The 21,384-nt window shown below is 34.0% G+C and overlaps 1 protein-coding gene across 2 annotated transcripts in view; it reads left to right on the forward strand.

The window, feature by feature from the left end:
- Window positions 1–21,384, forward strand: part of UGGT2 (UDP-glucose glycoprotein glucosyltransferase 2) — an 82,623-nt gene that overhangs the window by 24,946 nt on the left and 36,293 nt on the right. For both annotated transcript variants that reach the window (XM_015627395.3, XM_015627404.3), the window contains 14 exons: window positions 1,078–1,138; window positions 3,972–4,063; window positions 5,001–5,148; window positions 6,121–6,240; window positions 8,423–8,508; window positions 9,980–10,115; window positions 11,716–11,847; window positions 12,552–12,716; window positions 13,168–13,291; window positions 13,382–13,480; window positions 15,316–15,410; window positions 17,683–17,889; window positions 19,054–19,185; window positions 21,110–21,237. In XM_015627395.3, the coding sequence (XP_015482881.1) occupies window positions 1,078–1,138; window positions 3,972–4,063; window positions 5,001–5,148; window positions 6,121–6,240; window positions 8,423–8,508; window positions 9,980–10,115; window positions 11,716–11,847; window positions 12,552–12,716; window positions 13,168–13,291; window positions 13,382–13,480; window positions 15,316–15,410; window positions 17,683–17,889; window positions 19,054–19,185; window positions 21,110–21,237 (1,725 nt within the window). The remainder of the gene's footprint in view (window positions 1–1,077; window positions 1,139–3,971; window positions 4,064–5,000; window positions 5,149–6,120; window positions 6,241–8,422; window positions 8,509–9,979; window positions 10,116–11,715; window positions 11,848–12,551; window positions 12,717–13,167; window positions 13,292–13,381; window positions 13,481–15,315; window positions 15,411–17,682; window positions 17,890–19,053; window positions 19,186–21,109; window positions 21,238–21,384) is intronic.

Raw genomic sequence — 21,384 nt, forward strand, 5'->3', positions numbered from 1 at the left:
TTATAATGCTCTGTTACTTGCTATTTAGTAATCATTCACAAATGTTAACATTATGACCCTATAAGATCTATTCTAAATTAGTTTCTTTGGGGAGGAGGTGAGGATTTATTAAATGCTTTGTTATCCACAAGTTTTGAAACTGGGTTAGCAGGATCATTCTCAGTTTGCTTAGTTAACTTTCAGGTTTAAGATGACTCCAGTTTTTCTCAAAGCCCCATACAAATTTGCTAAAGAATGTACAGTCCTGTTTTGAAAAAAATGTTCACCTAGGCAACTAGAATATTTATTTTGGCATTTTTCAGGACAGACAGATTTAGGTTAATATGGTTTAGGTTTTTTTAAAAACACGGAGAAGTTTATTTTCCTCTGGAAGTATTTTATGATAAGCCTGATAATTATAAACTTCACATACAATACACTGTGGCAGAGGATGATAAAATAGTCTTCCAGAACATTCATGAAAGGTAAAAAAGACAAATCAATGTGTTACCTTCAAAAGATGGAATTACTAAGGAAAGTAAAACTTTGTCTGTCTGTAAATGTTTGACATTTTCAAGGGTCTCTGTCTGCAAATTTATTTTTTCTATGTCTCAGCTAATTTTAAAGTGGTCATTCTTGGCATGTTTTCCTTGCCTTTGTCTGGAAAAATCCATGGCTCTCCATGCTGTAAAGTTGAATACCATGGAGATAGTAATAGTAACTTAAAATATGCAAATATGGTATGTATTCAGGTAATAATTTAGATGACCAAACAGCTTACTTTTTTATAACATACTTCCAGAAAAAAGCAAACAAGCCATGAGGAAAGATTGAGAGTGGTAAAAAATATATCAATGATATTACTGCAAGAAAAAACTAGCCTTAACCTGAAACTTGGATTTACTAGAGTAAAACAGAACAGTATTTCTCATAAAAATTCAGTTCTTATGGTACTGTGATACTCTTCTTTTAAAGACTTAAGCACAGCATTCTTCAGTTGCAGTGCATTGGATGTTTAATTAAAATACCAATTTCACATAAAATAATGATTTTTTAAAAATACAGTGGTTGAGTGATATAAATATTTTATTTTAACAGATCACTGACAAGAGTACCTGTAGACAAGAAAATGCAAAATGAAATAGAAGAAAATCAGAAGGTTTGTTTTTATTTCTTCAGATGGACATTTGAACTGCTATTGTATTGCTGCTTTTGGAGATTTTTTTACTGCAGTGACTTTCATGGATTTTGTTAAAGAGCTAATTGTTCTAAAAATCTGTTTGAGACAGGTAACATTTAAATATGCAATTAAAGTATTTCACTTTCTGCTATTCATGAAACTTCTTCCATTCTCTATTTTGATTTTACTCAATTAGGCAAGGCCAAACAATTTTCATGGAGTGTTGAGCTGAGTCACAGATTGTGTACTGGGAAAGCAACATAGGTATCAGTTACTTTTTCTATAGCTTTGGTGTTGAATCCAGCCCTGCTGCTTCTGTTATGGTCAGCACATGCTAACTTTGAGCTTTTCACTCTCAGAATCACACATGCAAAAGTGGTTTTTTCACACTATTCTGCACTATTCTGCAAAGTGTTCTGAATGTCATCTGTGGCAGATGGTGGTTTGGTTTTCATTCTTGATTCACTGCATCTTTTGTTCCTTGTTACCATGTGAGGAGTCCTTGTCCCTGTGATTTTGACTGATCTGAGATTTATTCTGAGATGCCACTTAATATTTGTTGAATTAATGATGTCTGTCTCTGTTTAGTTTGGATTTTTTCTTTCAAGTTGAGTGTTGCAGTTAAATGTTAGGCACCATTCTTGTAGGACTGGTCATGTGACATTACATCCATGGTACTGTCCTTAGTCTCTTGATCTTCAGAACACAGATTTAAAACCATTGCTAAATATAAGGATTGGAAGAAGTAACTTAAAGTTTGGATCTGAAACAAATTACAGTGGATATCTGTGTGGCTGGTCAGCTGAATCACTCCTATGATGTCATTAATGTATTAACTACATTAACTTTAGGAGGATTTTATGCACCTATCACACCAAGTTTTAATTTCATGTGAGGTCACATCCTGTCTGTAGTCTAAAGGCCTTTAGACAGCTAAAAGCTAAAATTTTTTGAATAAAAGTAAGGAAACTTCCTGAACACTGCTGCTTGAGCACAATAAATTGTCATGTGCATTCTTGAACTGTAGTACATCCATCTAGCAGCAGGAGAGATATGATCCCATGCTGTGTGTAACTGGATGATTCCCTCTCAAGATAATGAAAGTTGAATAGGAAATGCAATGGGAGGAAATAAAGTTATTAAAAGTGAAAGACGTGATGATTTAGGTGTAATGAGTTGATGCCTAAGCAAGAAATAGACAAATAACTTCTATAGATAAAAGAAAAAAATAAAGTCTCATTAAACTGAACTCACAACTTGCAATGCAATGATTTGCTGAAGTTTAGCAAGAAAATACTACATGAATATTATTATATTAATATTAATATTCTAGTGTTGGATGCCTAGATACTCCTTCCATCAATGTTTTTATGACAAAGTGGATGCACTTCTAGACAATCAAATATCTAGCATCAAAATTGTATTAAGAATCTCAGCTCTAATTTATCAATATCTATAAGTATCTGAAGGGAGAGTGCTAAGAAGATGGAGGCAGACCCTTCTCCATAGTGCTGAGCAATAGGACAGGAGGCAACAGGCAAAAACTGATGAATGGGGAAGTTCCACCTGAACATGGGGGTGAACTTCTTTACTTTACAAGTGATGAGCACTGGAACAGATTGCCCAGAGAGGTTGTGGAGTATTCCTCACTGGAGATATTCAAGAATGCATATCTGGACACAATCCTGTGCAATATGCTTTAGGAAGACATTGTTTGGGGAAGGAGATTGGACCAGATGATACACTGTGATCCCTTCAACCTTAACCATTCTGCAATTCATCTCAGTTCTTTTCCTGCTTACATTTCCTACTTACATTTAACTGTGTGAAAGTAACCCCACTGCTTTACAGAAATAATACCACTTTCAATGTTCTCACATTTTTGCTTTCATTTGTCCAGTTGTAGGAGGTTTGTATCTGGAGTGATATACTGAACCTGACTTCCTTGCTGCAGGCATGCTTTTCTTAAAGTACACTTTTTGTTCATGTTTACTTTGTTTAACAAGTGGGAACTAAATTTGAAAAAAAAATTACTTCTTTCTCAATTCATTTTTTTTGCTTATTTTTTGTGTCTTATGTTTCTCCATTGGGAATAAAGGCAGATCCTGAAATCTGACTGCTACTTCTGTCATGAGTTGGAATACACTACTGCTGTTGCTGTCACTTATCTTGCTACAGCCTGAATAGTGTTGTGCCTCAGAGCTCTCTGTAGGAAAATTATAATACATGTTTTACTCCCTAAATATCACCTTCATCTTGTATTTGTTTATTGTGGATATTTTTTCTTATTTGCCAAGCAAAGATATGCTATCTCATCTGTGTTTTTCCATAGTCCCTTTGTTAGACAAGATTTTAAGTTTCTGGTCTGTTTGTCCTAGTTCTCTGACACAATTCAAGTACACATTTTTCAGAATTGAGAGACATTAAGTTATTGAGAAAGCTGGTTTCAAGTGGAGGTCTGAGGGACATACATAAGCTCTCCCTTTGCTGAATGGATATATAGAAATAATTAAAAAACTTACAAGCTGTATTTCTGTATGTGTGTATTTTCACATTCTGTTGGCAAACACTAAGAATGTGCCCTTTTCTCTGCCTTGTACAGGTAGGTTGTTTTCATTTGTATCTGTACATCTGAAGTGTATTAAACAGCACTCATAAAATGTGTGGTTAATATTTTTCCAACACTCAGGTCAGCAAAGAAATTGTGTGGAAAAGATTTGATGCGTCTGTTTTGCAGAATTACTTAAGGGGGTTTATATGTGTTAGTGTAGACATATACCTAAATAAGTAAGCAGTACTTTTTACTTTTTAGCATTTTCATGAAACACTTGGAATTCAACCTGGAGAAGCACATTTATTTCTAAATGGCCTTCATATAGACCTGGATGTTCATGATCCCTTTAGGTAAGATAGTACATTTTGTTTGAAGGTCACAGAATTACTGGTACTGGGGAGTTGTGCTCATGGTCCTATACTCAGCTTTTGGGAGCAAGGAAGTGTTCCAGCAGGAGGAATACTGATTTACAGTGATTTTGCTTTGAGTATTGTCTAAGTAGTTGAGAATAGCCTTTTCTCTTGCAATATGTTTTCTAATTTGCTTATAATTTTACAACTCACCACGTAAAATTAATTTGGAAATGGAAGGAATCTAACGTATGCTTGTAAAAAGGTGTGAAAATCACTGTATAAAAAAGTAACTAATGCTTTCCTATCCCTGTTAGTTAAAGATCAGGAAAATATAGACATGAAGGCAGTCAAAAAGTCTTGCCATCTCTCTTCTGCTGTGGAGTACTTCAGAGGTTTTTTATTATCAAATTTAAACTTTCAGATTGCACCAGAAGTTCCAGAGTCCCATTGGGTCTTCTGGGAGGTTTTAGGGTTTGGCTGTGTGTTTCCTCTGTGCTGTTTTCAGAGTTCTGCCATGATGCAGGCTTAGAGTTCATCTGTGTCTCCATCACTTGCTGCTTGCTTCTCTACTCACTTGCAAAGCTGCTTCTTCAGGTACTCCAGCTTGGATTTCTGCCTCAGGCAGGAGAGTGCAGCAAGAAAGCTTTCACTCTGCTGTCCTGCCACTTCTTACTAAAGATGGATAAAATTGCTTCGTACAAAATAGATCTGAATGAATAAAAGAGTTGTATAATCTGTTGTAATTACGTTTTGAAATAAGTTAGAGCCATACAATGTTACTAACTGATGTTGTTTTAAACATTAGGCTGTGGGAGAATATAAAGAGAAAATATTTTTAAGACTATTAACATGAAGATTGTTCTTAGTTTTTAAAATAATTTTTGTCATGACAAGAGTTCTTTGGGGACATTATGTATTTTATCTTCCTGAAAAGTATATTAGAGATTCTTAAACTGGAAGGAAAAGCGATGCATGGTCTTCATGAACTTGGAATCAAAGGGGAGATCCTGAATGCATTTATGAGGTTGCATATACATCCTGCAGATAATTATGCACTAGATATTCGCCACTCTTCAATAATAGTAAGTAACTAAAGTTATTTATTTGGAGATTACATCTTTGATAAGTCTCTGTATGAAATAGTTTTTCTTTTTTGTACTACAATTGAAATACTAGGCATAAGGCCATATATAAGTTAGCAGTTTAAAATGTTTTCAAGGGTAATATCCCTTCAGTATTTTTTATGAGTAGTTTTCTCTAGTTTATCCCTTAATAAAATTTTAAGATATAGGGTGTTTAAAGGGTAAGAAAAATACATCTAGAGTAGTTGCACACTCCAAACTATAGACTTTGTCTTTTATAGCAATTAATGTAGCTACATAATACTACATAATATCTCATATTATGCAAGACTTCTAAGTGTACTTTAAAAGCATGATAAGTGAATTGTGAGCCACTTAAATATATTGTTTCTAGCTGTCCAATAACTGTGATTTTTACCCTTCAGAATTTACACAGGTTTCATTACAAACGTTATATACCAGGGGAAAAGGCACTAAAATATTATTTTCTTGCAACTGAAAAAGCTGCATTTCATTCTTCTGTTTGCCCCAGCTTGCACAGAAAGGACTAGAAGAACAAATCAGCTGCATGTAAATTGGCTGATTTGATCTGTCTAAAGTTCTGTTGCTGCAGGTTGAAGATAAATACTGTACTTGGATTACAAGATGGTTATGCTGTGTTACACACATCTGTGTGATACATTTTTTTGATGTTTGCACTGTGAAAGTAATTTTCACAGTTGAAAAAAAATGGTTTTATTCACATCCTTATACACAGTACTAATGGTCCTTTTTCCTTTTCCATCTAGCATTAGTTTTATTGTGTACTGTGTTAAAAACATTTTGATTAAAAAGAAAAAATAAAGTGTACAAGCTATTTTCTGTTAATATTTAACAAAAGAAAGGGAGACATTTTATAGTATTATTATGCCCATTATATATTTTTCTCAGTGTTCGGTGCATATTTTCTAAATGGCAGTTTTTTTGTTTTAGTGGATTAATAATATAGAACAAGATCACAGCTATAGCACATGGCCTGAAAGCTATCAGGCACTGCTAAAACCTACATTTCCTGGATTTTTACCGGAGATTAAACGCAATTTATATAATTTGGTAAGTTTGGAGAACTTTGAGTTTTTTGCATAGTATATATGTTAATATGTGTGCAGACAATTTATTAAAAAATACACATGCTGGATATATTGTTTAGTTTACTATGTGGATCTGCTAAGAGTAGGGAATACTGCTTTATCTAGTGAGTCATACATGGTTATTAGTTTGATTTGCAGATGGATTTGGGCACAGTTTTCTGAAGAGTTTTTATGTTCCATTCCATGCTATGGTATGCATAGAAAATTCACTACTATTAAAGCGTGAGGGAAGGTAATGATAGCTGTCCATTGTTTAGAGATGATAAACTGAGGAATAAAAGATATTTCAGTTAGAGAGCATACTAATAATTACTATCTTGTAGTTTAATTTTTCCTCTAGTATTCTGTATCAATTGGTAAGCTAAGGAAGCAGCTATTGCTGATTTAAATTGAAGTTACAAAAGGTAATCTTATAAACCCTAGAATCATAAAATGGTTTGGGTTGCAAACCCAATTTTAATTAAAGGTTATCTAGTCCAGCTCTCTTGCAATAACCTGGAACCAAAACTTCCTCCAGCCTGCCCTTTAACAATTTAAATTGTGGTCCATCCACAGCTTCTCTGAGCAACCAGTTCCCCTGTAACTCCTCTGGTGTCTCACCATCCTTATTTCTTCATATCCAGTCTAAATTTGCCCTCTTTTAGTTGAAAACTGCTACCTCTTGTTCTATCATTACAGTGTCTCTACTACTGGTAAAAAAACCCTCTCCTTGTAAGACTCCCTATACTCACAGGAGAGGTGCTTCAGCTTCTGATTGCTTTTGTGGCCCTTCTTTGGACCCACTTGAGGTCCATGTCTTTCCTGTGCTGGGAACCCCAAAGCTGGATGCAGCACTCCAGGTGGGGTCTCACCATGGCACAAGGCCAGAATCCCCTCCCTTGCCCTGCTTCCCACACAGCTTTGGATGCAGCCCAGGATACATTTGGCATTCTGGGCTATGAGTGCACACTGCCAGCTCAGGTCCAGCCTCTCATCCACCAGCACCCTCCAAGTCCTTCTCAGGAGGGCTGCTCTCAATCTGATCATCCCTCAGCCTGTTGATAAACTGAGAGTTGCCCCAGCCTAGATGCAGCACATTGTACTCAGCCTTGTTGAAACTGGTGAGGTTCCCATGGACATCTCACTTTGTGAGCCTATCCAGGTCCCTCTGAATGGCTTGCTATCCTTCAGGTGTGTCAGCTGCACCACTTAGCTTGTTGTCCTCTTCAAGTTGAGGGTGCACTTGATGATCCCTTTGTCTTTGATGTAGTTGCTTGAAGTGATACAAAGTTTGTGTATGGAAAGAAAATGAAAATACTAGCAATAGTTAATATAAAATGTATGTTTATAATGAAGTGTAAGATGTGTGTAATATGATGTAGATTGCATTATGTATTCAGGGTTAAATATAAGAGCTATATTATAGAAATCTATAACACACCATTTCACTATAATCTGAAGGGGGTGTTCAAAATTTTTAAAGTTATTCTGCTTCATTTCAGCTACTCTAGCAAATTTGATGAATTGTAAGGGGAGGTTGCAGTGCAAAGTTGAATAAATGAGGTACAGATGTCCAATTAAATCTTCATAAGAATAATTCACCTATGCAGACACATTCCAGTTTTAGATTCTATGCATGCCTGAAAGATCTGAGTTTATACTCCAAGCTACACTAAGTGACTACAAAGATAGGTGAGACAGGAAGGAAGAATTCTTTCCGAAAGATCATTTTCTACTTAGTTTTTAGCCAACAAGTTCTGTTGATTAATTTTTGTTTGCTTTTCACAAAACAGAGGATAGTTCATTAAAAGATGTAACAGAAAAATCAGCATTATATCTTTCTCAAATAAGTATGGAGTTTATCAATAAAAACAACATAATGGCATAGAGTCACAAAAAGAGAAAAATGGGATCACTTGGTTTGAGGTTCAGTAAATGGTTAAGTCCTATTTTCACCATTTGGTCCGAATTCCTTAATTCTGATGTTATTTTCATTTATAGTCTTAATGTTTTCTTACAATGAATGCACTAAAAAATTGAAAACAGCTGGAGCGTGCAGCTCCTCTGGAAACTAATGTTCTTGTCTTAGATTTTATATCTGAAGAAAAAATAAAAACAGACATCAAGAATAAATATCAGATGCCTGATATGTTTTCTCTTCTTAGGTACTTTTTATTGATCCTGTCCAAGAAGATACTGGTGATTATATAAAGCTGGCAGAATTATTCCATCATCATTATGTACCACTTAGGTAAGGAAAACTGAAAGTCTTGAGGAAAAATCTTCTATTCTACTAGACAAGGATGTGAATTCGAGTTAAGTCCAATGCAACAACATTGTAATAAGGCATACTTATTTGTGTCAAGCTTACTCAGGTATTAAGTATTCTTAAGCAAATAGATTGCAAGGTATAACATACCTAAGCGTGTGTAAAATGAACTGTAAAATTCTGACAAAAATTTGTCTTGTTAAGTAGTCCCACTGGGTGCCCTTGCAAAGTTGCATTCTAATAAAAGTAGTTAGTATGTAAAACAAGATTTCAGAGAATTTTTAAAATTCAGTTCTTTCAATTGCAGTTGTTTTATCTAATACTGTTTTGATATACACACTTAAAGACCAAAGTGAGTTTATCCTCACTGAATTTTGAATTTCTGAAAGTGAACTAGTGATTGTTTGAGAGAGGGACACTTCTGAGGAACAGTCTGGTTGACTTGGGATACCTAGTTGAGAGAAAAAGTGAATTGGTCTCAGGAATGGCTATTTATTTCCACAGTTTAATAAAGAAGGATATCCAAAGTTCAGCAAGATGAATTGCATGTTAAATATTTAAAATCTTCCTGTGAAATGGCTTTTTGTGTCCTTAATAAATTACAGCTATTTCATTTTACTTTAAAATTTTACTAGTTCTTATCTTTTGTTGTTGTTTTTCCTTTATTTTTTAACATTCAATTACAAAACCATAATGAAAGACAGATTGCAGTGTTCTGTGTGTTTTCACAGAAAGGTTTGGGTTGGAAGGGACCATAAAGATACTATGGCCTTGTCTCAGTCCAGGCTTTTTACATGAAAACTGTCAATGCACCACCTCCAGCACGCCATTTTTTCTCTTTTTTCTTTCATTTAATGAAAATTTAGGGATTAGTAGTATATGTGTTTAAAACTGATGTGAGTGGAAAATGAACAGCAATGTCAGGGTGGTGCAATGCTCAGAAGATTAAAAAAGGTGAGAGAAGGGCTAGTAGGAGCGGCACACACTGATGATGGGTCATCAGGACCCTAGCACATCTTCATGCATCTACTCTAGATATCCTGTTCAGGAAAAATAAAAGACAGGCACTGCCCAGACTAAAACAAAGACTTGAGCCATTAAGAGATGATGGTAAGAATGGAAAGAGTCAAAACCCTCATACAGATAAGGAGAGAAAGTACTGTGATTAAACCCTATTGACTCACAGAAATCTTAATTATTGTCAGCTTTAGAAGGTGTATGTAAAGTAAGTACATCGTTGGCAACTTAAGCATACTGTAGGGCTGATAAAGGATGTCTGGCTGGTATCCTGTGTCCACAGTCATGGAAACACCACCCAGGTACAGGGTTTTTATCTCTAAGTGCTGGGCAAATCACTTGAATGCAAACATTTTGTTCTTCTATGTTTTTATTAAAATGTGTGTGAAGCAGATACTGTGTTAAAATGTATGTTCTCTTTTTATTTTTTTTATAGAATTGGAATTGTTTTCATTTTAAGTACAAAAGAAGAAATTGATGGAAATGAAGATGCTGGAGTAGCTCTTTGGAGAACTTTTAATTACATTGCAGAGGAATCTGATACCTCTCAGGCCTTTATGTCAATAATTAATGTTAGTTCTTTCACAAGAAATCAGCTATTTACTTCTGGTTTATAATTCATTAATTTTTATATGGCTAGGATCTTGCTACCTTGTGATAGCATGAGACATATGCATTTACTTTATGAAGAAATGAAGTATTAAAAACATGTATAGCCTGAATAGTCTATAGAATTATTTGCAGAAGTACTTTCCTCCTGCAGAAACCAATTTGGTCTTGTAATTTTGCCTATTGACAGGCTTTCTTCAATAACATAAAAAAGTAGATGCATGCCTTGCAGCTTTCAGTATTATGAACGATTATTCTGTACTATTTGTGTTAATGTAATAGCCCTGTCTTTGTGTTCTGTGTCTTTTGGAGTACAGGGATTTTAGTGTCACTTTGGCAGTCCTATAAAATTTGAAAAACCCTTTCTTATTGTCCAGTGGAGGAAGTGAAACAGTAAGATAATATCTTTTCTTTGGTCATGTTTGAGCTGTCCATGGGTGCAGAAAACACAGAAGTATTCCAGGCTTGCAGCTTAATGAGACAGGTTAACTTTGTGAGAGAATGCAGATTCTCGTAAGACAGAAACTTCAGAGATGAGAGATGAATGGAGGAGAAGTAAGATGAGTTATCTATGTAAAGGCTCTGTGGGTAAAAGTTAGAGAATATGGTATTTATACATAACAATTTTTCTTGCATTTGTTTTCTGGTTTTATGTTTAGTGCCTGAAAATGTCACAGTATCATGGACAAACCTAGAGAGTTTAAGATTAAAGGAGCTGAAGTAACTAGGAATACCCTAAAAGAGAAATCCACAAATGCTATGGAGCTGACATGCATGGATAACAATTATCCATGAGTAGATCAAAAAATACAATTTGCAGTGTGCTTTTTAAAATGTTGTATTCCTCTTTTTACTTTGTTCCGTAATATAAAAAGAGAGGGTATGCTAAATATAATTGAAAGATAACAAAAATAGAAGCAATAAAATAAAGTTTGAGACATTCAGAGTAGAGGAAAATGTTGTTTCTTATTTGAAGAGAAATGGATTGAATAATTTTCACTTTGAATTTCTATTGTATGTATGATGAAAATAATAAAATATTACTCTATGAAATAAAATAACATTGGTAAGGAAAATTATCACTGTAGCAAAAAGTGTCAGTGGCTAGTTTAGGCTTGGATTACTATGGGTTAACTACCCATATTAGTTTATAGGTAACTATTATGTCGTATACGATAGGTTTTAGGTAACTACCCTAGTTAGTTTATAGAGAGAATTTAGATTACCTCTCCAATTAGTAGAGAGAAATAACCTTTCACATTCAGCTCACATAGGTGTATTTCTTTTGGCACTTCAGATTTAGACTAAAGGTGTAATAATAGATCAATCAGAACAGTGCTTTTATAAAAAAATTGAGAATATGTGCAATGGTGGTAATTACTAAAGCAGTATAAAAACTGCAGTATAGCAATAAAAGCAATATAAAATTATACCAGTATAAAATTTCCTAGAGCACTATAAAAATATTATACTTATTTGTTGTTTATTTACTTCTATTAATTTCATCAAGTTGTTTGACAACTTACTACATTTTTAAATTTCTTTTGGTTGTAATTCTTACAGATGTACCATGAAGTGAAAGATGGAAATGTTCTGACAGTAGATGATGTGAAATATGTTCTTAGAAGTGAGTACCCCCATGCTGATGTTCAGAGTATCCTGGATGTTCATTCTGAATATGATGAAGGGAGGAAGGTATGTTGGGAGCTATGCTGAGTATGAAATACTGCACTGTGTACAACTCAATGCATGTACTAAGCTGAAATGTTGCTGAATGTTAAAGCAAGTAAATACAGCACCTTTGAGTCAAATTTTTCTTCAGTCACCATTCAGTCATTAATGGAAATATTGTAAAGGTTTCTGCATTACTACTCTCACTATGAAAATTTACTCTTGCCTGCTGCTTTCAGGAGTGTTTTCACAAGTATTTTTCTAATAGGCATGTCAAGGGGTCTCTCTTGAAATCTGCTTTCTTATCAAATAAAGCTTGACTTACAAACATAAAAACCTTTTGAAGTTTTTTTTAGTCTTCTTTCTTTGGTAAAAACAGCTTTAACTGTCTCAGGTTTCTTCTCTGATGTTATTTGCTTCATTTTTATTTTTATTTGCTAAGAATGTCAAGCAAAATAAAAGGCAGTTTCTCAGCAAGATGATAAATCAAAAGTTCACAGCAACGTATATGGATCTATAATTTCTTTTGTCATTCTGTTTGACAAATGAGTCCCATCTGTCCCATTTGGTTTCTAAATGCTTTTTGTTTTGATCCTGCTACTCGTGACAAGGTGTGACAGTGAAGAGAGCTTGGAGATTAGAGTTCATCCTCTCTTGACATTAGTTTCATTTTTTTACTACAGTCAGCTACAGTCTGTTTAATCCTGTGATATTTCTGATTTGATCAGGCAGGAGCAACCTTTTATAAGAAGAGTGGCCTGGGCCCACTGCCTCAAGTGCTGTTTAATGGCGTGCCCTTTCCCAGAGAGGAGATGGATGCAGTACAGTTGGAGAAACTTATTCTTCAGAGGATTTTTAATGCCACTGGCTTCTTCCTGGAGTCAGTGCACATGGTATGTTTAACATTTCTGAACAGGTGCAAGATGAAATATTTGACAGTGAATTGTTTCAGCCATGTTTATATATTATTTTTTTATAATAAGATGGCTTGAAATTAATAATTTCACACCTGCAATTACGTTGTTACAATAATTTGTGGTCATGCTTTTGAAACAGTATGTTGAAATTATTCAAGGCTGAAGGATCAACTAAGCAGATAGTCCTCATATGGAATTTTTCAACCAGAAACTGAGAATGTACTGCAGCTGTTCATTGAAAAGTGTGTATCTGATATTTTGAAGTACTATCTGTATAACATTTATATGGTTTTGACCTGACATTGTTCATAACTTGGTGTAGGTAGAAAATTTAAACTCACTTGAAAGATTGTACAAATATTTGGTCTTTGTTGGTCTTGGAAATCTGTCTTAAAAGTACAAATTTTACATTTTTCTCTTACTCCAGGGTTTGTTAGATGATCATGTAAATGCAGTGGATTTTCTTATGGATCAGAACAATGTAGTTTCCCATATAAACCCCAATATTCTTGGAGCAGAACGAAGATACATACATTTCAGACCTACCTCTGGTAACTCTGTTTCTTGGATATTGTTATGATTTGGTTTGGTTTTGTTTTCATTTTTTTTAAGTCTAATACTTTGTGTTTTACATTATGCAGTTCCATTTCATGTGGAAGACTTCTCTACTTTCTCCTTTTTGGACTCACAAGATAAAAGTGCTGTAATTTCAGATAACATGAAGTATTTAACGAAAGAAGGTAATTAATTTTCTATACAGGTCATCCATCTGTCTATATATTGCTATTACAAATTCTTGAAATATACCAGTAAAATATCCCAAGTCAGTCAATATTCCAAGGATTCCATATAAATTGAACATTTCTCAATATCCCAGTATCTTCTTTCAGGAAGAAGAGCATATCTTAATATTATAAACATAAATTATAATTAACAGGATAGTTAGTGTTTCTAGTTTTGAAATGGGATGGATGTTGTGGCTAGTTGTTTTTATTTTACAGACATGAAGTTAAAAAGCTTTACAAGACTTTTGCAACTTTGAAGATAGACTCAGATTCCATACATATGGTTGTACTTGAGGATATTGAAGTCTGTACAGTTTTCAAGTGACTCTTACTTGCAGCATTGTCAAGTGCAGAATGTATAGAGTTTGTATGTTTATACCAAAATTAGGTATTTCTAAATTTAAGGAATAATTTCTTGTGTTTCTAATTTATTAACATTAAGTATCTCCTTATTTTTCCTCTAGTTAGATGTTTTAATTTTTCTGAATGATCCTTTGTCTTTCTATAGAAAATAAATAGAATTTATATTCTGATGATTTATAACTCATTTATACATTTTGTCATTGTTAAAACTCTTTTTTTTTTGTACATTTCAAATTCTTTTTGATATAAAATATTCTCATTGCATATGCAAGTACTTTTCCTTGAGTGAGAAGAAATTACAACAATGGGGTCGTAATTCTGCATGGAATTTTACAGTAGTTTGTGCCTTATGAAATTCTAGAAGTAGACAATTAACAGCTGCTCATTTACATCAGTCCACCAAGGGACACAATAACCCTGTTAATGAAGTGCTTTCTTTCAGTGATTTTTATGTGATATTTACAGAGTTTTACTTAATTCATTGTCACGAAGAAATGCCAGACACATAAATTTCTTTATTTTAAAGTTATTTGACTCTTACTTGATTCTGTGTCTACAGTAACAGGGACATCACAGTGAGCTGTCAGATGAGTGGCTTTCAATCTGTAGACTTATTTCTAAGATTGAGATCCCTTGTGTAAAACCTATAACCTTTAAGCTAGAATCTACATTTCAAATCTCTCTCCCCAGTGTGTTTCTCTAGACCACAGCAACTCTTAATAGTAACCTTTTCCTAGCATCTCACCAGAACCTTGGAAAATTTCTGTCTCTGTGCATTATGTTTTTTAGGTATGTATGGTAGACCTGAGTAGACTGATATTCTTCTACAGATAATTTTGCAGAATTTTTCACCTACCATTGCTCTTCTATGACAAGTAAAGAACAGGAGACCATAGAGCAGGAAAAACAGAAATTATCTGCATATACACTTACACAGTAGTTTACTTTCCTTGCACTGTATTTAGTATATTCCCATTTGTGTCCCAAAATGATAAGTTTTTTCCTACCTTTAGTTGAAGGACTTTCCCTTTGCTTCCAGGGAATGTGAGTGGCCTAGTTTATGTGGTCCTGTAACTACTTAATTCTTTTAATTTCTGGCTATATGATCAGCCTCCATCAAATGTTTACAAGTAACCTCTGGTAAAGCAAGTTTTGTTAATTGGAACTAATTATTTAGGGCACTTTTGTCTCAATGCTCCAACAATGGATCAGCTCTTTTAGTGACTCTCTTCTATTAATGTGATGAATTGTCTTCTAAGAATCTTAATTCAGAGGGCAAAAGATTCTGATGTGGCAAAGATTGTTCTTACAGTTGAAGTCAGCAGTCAAACATACACATGAATTTTGAAATGACAAACACAATTTGTTCTTCATTAGTCATGAGAAGATTCTCCAGAATGTAAAACAGGATTATCTTTAATTTTCAGATGAAGATGCATTGTATGCTGTTACTATCTGGATTATTGCTGATTTTGATCAGCCAGCTGGTAGACAACTGCTTTCTAATGCCTTGAAAAGTCTGGTGAGTTTCTAGCAGGTTTTATTAAAATAATTATTATGAGTATGTTCTTAACAACTCTCTCTGCACATTCAAAAATCATACTCTTAAATGAAAGTATAGCAACTCTGTTGTTGTTTTTGTTGGTCAGGTGCAGACTTATGAGATTGCTTTTGTTTTATCCAGTTGCTGAGGGGAAACAATCATTTTGTTCATGAATTTGTGATGCAGGAGACAAACTGTGACATCCTATTAAAAGGATGAATTTCTTCCCAGTTAGACTTTCTCCCATCAGGTAGCCTGGAATTTTACCTGGAAAGACTTCAGGATACTGCCTGTTGATGTGAACCATGAAGCAGTGTTCTCCTGATTTATGTGACACAGCTGTGGCCATGAAGCAACTATTTTTCCATGTACTGTTTGTGTCCTTCTAAGATAAATTTTCCTGTGTGTTTTAATATGATAGGAGGGTCATCCAGAATACGACAATCCACATTTATGAGTTTGCTTATTTTTAAGTTCTTCTGTGTTAATAATAGGATTAAAAGTATGAATGTCTGAAATATAAATATACTTTAGAAAATGTAAATGTCACACCAATATAAATGACAAAAAGACCCTCTGTTTGGGGCAGGTTAAAAGAGTACTTAAACTGAAATCAGGAAAGTATCTAAATTTTCTAATCAGGAATGAAATAGGAACCACTATAAGGGAATTAGAAAATTGGGATGTTGCCAAGAGAATGTGATAACAACTATGTCTTAGAAAGAGGCTTTAAAAAAAGATAAAAACTATGCAGTACAAGCACTTGTTACAGAAAAACATTTAATTTCTTGGACTGCTTGATTTGTGTCTCAGGCTTGACAGATGTACTCCCTATGCAGCTTTGATTTTTAACCCTCTTCAGCAGGGGAAATGTGCCACAGCTCCCATCTAAGAGTGAGCACCACCTGGGCAACTCCCCTTGTGTCGATAAGGAGAATCTAGGAAAAACCCTGAAACATCAGATAAATTTCATGTATTGCTAGTGATTTTCAAATTTCATGAGAAATAATTTTTTTTAAGTCCACTGATTTGTATTGAGGTTATTTACTCCTTTCTAGTCCCTTTTATCTCTCAAGTCAGGGTTTAGTATAATTCCTGATAGTAGCAGAATTGGCTTAGTCACCACTTGCTCATGTCTTGCCATCAGCATTTGAAGAAAAGTGTGCAAAAATCTGAGGGTGAAAATGATTGAAGAAAATTCACTTTATCTATATCAGCTAATATAGGCTATTTTAGAAACACTGATAGATATTTACTTCCATTAGAAAAAATTTTGAGTTGTCTTAGCTGGAAGAGACCTCTTGAGGCCATCCAGTTCAGCCTCCCATTCAAATTGCCTTCATTACATCAGGTCAGCTGTGTGTTTGAAGGATTTCTGAAAATCTCCAAGGAGGAGATTCTGTCCCTTTTCAAATTACTCTGGTGTTGCACTGCCTTCCTAATGTATTTTTTTTTTCTGCCAGGCCAAAATTTGTGAGTATTACCCCTTATTTACACTCTGATACCAGGAAGAGTTTAGCCCTGTCGTGTTTTTCACTCCACCCTTAGTAGCTGTTGGTTGGTATTCAAGTTCTCTGTAGTATCCTCTTTGCCAGATGGAGCAAGGCCGTTCTTCAGTGCTTCCTCATAGTTTTCTGACCATCTTGGAAGCACTTCATGGAAGCCTCTCCAGTGCTGAATACCAGTGATTGCATTCCTTATTTTTTTATTCCTTCCTGCATCGGAATCCATTTACCTTTTCTTCAGTTAGTTATCTTTTTTGATCCTACCATAGAATCATCACATTCTGGTAAAATTTGAGTGGCATCACTGATTTTAGCAAGTGAAAGATTTTGCTGCTGCTGAAGATTAAAGTGATAAGTGGATAAATTCTCTTGCATTTATTTTATGCTTAGTTCAATAATTTCTGAAAATTAATAGTTCTGAATATTTCTAAGTCTGTAAATGAACACTTATGTATGTCCTTTGTTAAAAACATGCTTCTGCAAAATGCTCAGACAATTGTTCTAGTAAACAAACCTAATACTTCTGTTTAAAATTTTTATCACAGAATAGGAAAATCCTTACTAATCACATTTGTACTCACAGTTGGAGTTCTGAATTAGTCATTGACGTATCTTTTCTAAAGACAAATAGCTGCAAAAAATTAAATACTTAAGGGCATTTCACATAGTTATAACTGATATGAATACATTAGGTAACAGCAGATGGAACTGTAAAATTACTAATTGTTCTGTGTTTTTCTTTGCAGAAAACAAGCAGTCATACACGAGTTGGAATTTTGAACAATCCTTCATCAAAAATAAAGGAAGATAATACAGCCGTTGCAAGAGGAATTTTGGCTGCTTTTTTAACCCAAAACAATAGCAACTTAAAAAGTTTCCTGAGTAAACTCATTAAGGAAGAGACAGCAAAATCCCTTGCTGCTGGAACTAAAATTGTTAAATTCCTCATCCCTGTGAGTGCAAACTAAATTAGATTACTTCCTTTTTTGTTTTACATATATCTTACTGGAAGGAGGTGGTGAGAATAACAGTGTTTGGCCACGTGCCATGAAGTTTATAACCTATATACAGTTTCTTCTCAAGCACATTTGGATTTTTGATGATCTTCATGTGACTGAAGAATAAATTTCTTTAAAGGGAGAAAATATGAGTACTGAAAAATTCAGAATATGGGCACCAGATAACTGAGACCAAAATAGTTTAATATTAATTGTTGATTTTTTAGTAGCTCTTTAGAATTTAGTTAAAATCACAATATTAATGTTTTTCAAAAATTTAGACTTCAGAGAAAGCTAAGACTACATTAGAGTGCAGCTGAGTTATGGGATAACAGCTTCTAACTACTGTTTTTCTCTCAGAAGGAGTTGTAAATTTTAGTCTTTTTTAATAGGAAGAGTTGGAAGTCTAAGAACTCTCTGGAACCATATTAGAAAATGAATATTTTTGCTCTTGTTTAATTGTTTAATAAGTTTTGAAAGACATAAAGGTCTCGAAGCTGTGTATGCTAAGTATGTTACTAATTAATGTAATTTTATTAATTCTATCTGAATGAATCTTTTTGCTTGGTTTGTATATTGCTAATGAAGAGATACATATCAGAATAATTTTGACAGATGAGGCACAGTTCCAATGTAAGTTTCGGCGTGTTTTTCCCCACTTCAGAAATGGATTTATGTGTCTTTCTGGATGATGTTGACTTCCTGAAAACACATTCAAATTGTATCCAATGACCATATTAGAATAACTGTCAGGTTTCTAGACTATTACAATTTTTTTTAATATCTTTTTCCTAAAAGTGGGGATACAGTTGAGTTGTTAACAGTGTTACTTTTCATGCAGCTGTGTTGTACTGGATCATGGAAAAATTGCTTAACCTCAGGCTCAGCTTTGCTCTCATGGTTATTCACAGTTGCCCCAGGGTACACACTGCACTCTAGGTGGTTGTGAGACCATGGCTCACCACCAGCAGTTATGTGCTTAAACTGAAGCTGAGGTGCCTGTTTTATTTTGATTTCTGGTTACTACATAACTTGAAGAAAATCATTGATTTCCTCACCTGTTACAAAATTTATTTTTGCTGAATCATTCCAGCGTCTCATGCTTTACCTTTGCTTTAGGGAATGGATGGTGATGCTTTTGAGAAGAAGTACAACACTTTGGAACTGGATTTAATTAAAACTCACCAGATGTTCTGCCAGGAGGTTCTGAAGCTACTTCCTGGGCAAATGGCTGTTATTAGTAATGGCAGGGTAAGAAAGAAATTAAGTCTCTCAATCCTTTTTAGGATTTTTTTACTTCTGGAACTTCAATTTTGAACTAAAGAAAATGCACCATATTGATTTCCCATTTATTCAGACAGTTGTTAGAGAATGGTATGAATGTTTGCCTTGCCTTTTAATTTTGTTTAGCTCCTAATTTGTTCATTAGCTCCATTTTATTGAAGGCACTATGTGTGTATGACATTAGCTCCATTTTATTGAAGGCACTATGTGTGTATGTCATTCCCACAGCTATTTTAATCTGACAAACTTCTCAAAATCTGTTAGTATCTGATTTATTATTTGTGGTGTTTAAGAATAACCTTTGATCCTGAAGTTATCTTTATTTTACCATGTAAATAAATGTATATAACTTACATTAGACATCGAAATACTAACCTAGTCAAAACACCACATTTTTATGAATACTGTTTTATGGTCTTAATTCTTAATATGCAGATAAAATTATAATAACTTTGTTGTTTCAGTTTCTTGTATGTATATGCTGAAACCAATAGCCTTAATTACAGTTTGTCAATAGATTATCTGTGATCAAAAAATATAATGTTGCATTCAATATTTAGTGCTTGTTAAATGACAGTCAATGCCTTACATTATAAACACAATTTACAAACTACTTTTTAATCCTTCTATTTTCGATTTACTCCTCCACCATTCAAAAGAAATAGAAAGAAAACTATGTTGGCATCTCATTACTGGAAACTCTTTAAATTGTTAGTTTAGGTACTCTTATGCCTCCTGAAAGCTTTTGAGATGCAACTGAAATACTGCTCAGAAACACACAGAGTGTTTTTGTTGCTGTAGCCTTAAAGAATTGTTGGCTTTTTTTGTGTCGGCTCCCTCATAACTAAATTAATGAATTTATTTTATAAATTATTATTACTGTTCTCCATGCCTAATGGAGATAATGTCATATTTTAAGTTTTGGGGAAGTAAGTTTCATTAAAATATTTGGATAAATTTAATAATGTATATTCATATCTCTGAAAGTGGGTTTTCACTCTAAAGGATTACTTTTAAAAAGACATGGGATATCCTTCATTTCTGTCCTTGCTATTTCATCACAGAAGTTTTGCTTTTATGAGGAAATTATTTTTTTCTAACTATGGCTTCTCCTAAATTACCATAGTATTTCATAATTACACTATAGTTTCATCTATCTCATGCATCATTAATAAAAAAATCAAATGTGGGATTAGTTTATATAACCTCTCCTTTATAGGAAGAAGTTGAATTTTGGGAAAGAGGCCTTCAGCACCAAACTTATGACATTCTACATCCTGGGAGCCCTGTAGGCTATTGAAATTGTCTTGGGTCAATTTGGCCTGACAGACTGAATAGGAAATCCAAACAATATCCTCAAAGCTATTTTCTGGGATGCCAAGGCATTTTCTTTTCCTTCAGACACCAAAAAATGTAGTAATCCTATATCCCCTCATATTATGCATTTTGTATCCTTTCCTATTCTTTCTATCCATTCTGCTTAATTCGACAAGTTTTAGAACAAGATTGTGCTCATAGAAATAAAAAACTAAAGAGAGTGGTAGACAAGTAGTAATTTGAGTTTAAAATATTTTACTTAAGACAGGTTTTCCTTAGAGTTATTTCTAAATATTGTATTACCAGAAGGATGTATAATGAAAAATAGCATGGATATTTCCATTGCAGTTATTCTTCACGACTGATAATTAACTGTAATCATCTAACTGTAAAAGCCTAATGCTGCATAGTTACTATAAATTTTAATTCGTTTTATAAATAATAGTATTGATGTATATGGGGATTGGGGTTCCATATTCACTATTGTGGACTCATCAAAATATTAATTTATTTTTACTTACAAACAACATTATTGGGACATTCTACACTTAACTTTTTTTTTCCTCTGTCTAAGGTACTGGGTCCTTTAGATGAAAATGAATTCTATGCAGAAGACTTTAATTTGCTGGAAAAGATAACATACAGTACCTCAGCAGAGAAGATTAAAGCTATTGTCAAGGAGATGGGAAACAGTAGTAAAAGGTAAAATTCTCTTGCCTCATAACATGTGTGCAGCTCTGCTGAATTACTTCAAATACTTGCCCTACTTTCACTGTCCTTACAACCAATAATACAGCTAACAGTAAGCGATTCCTACTAGGTTTTGTTTACATTAGAGTAATTGTAAAG

Source organism: Parus major, chromosome 1 (genome assembly GCF_001522545.3).
Source record: "Parus major isolate Abel chromosome 1, Parus_major1.1, whole genome shotgun sequence".
In the NCBI taxonomy this organism is placed as follows: Eukaryota; Metazoa; Chordata; class Aves; order Passeriformes; family Paridae; genus Parus; species Parus major.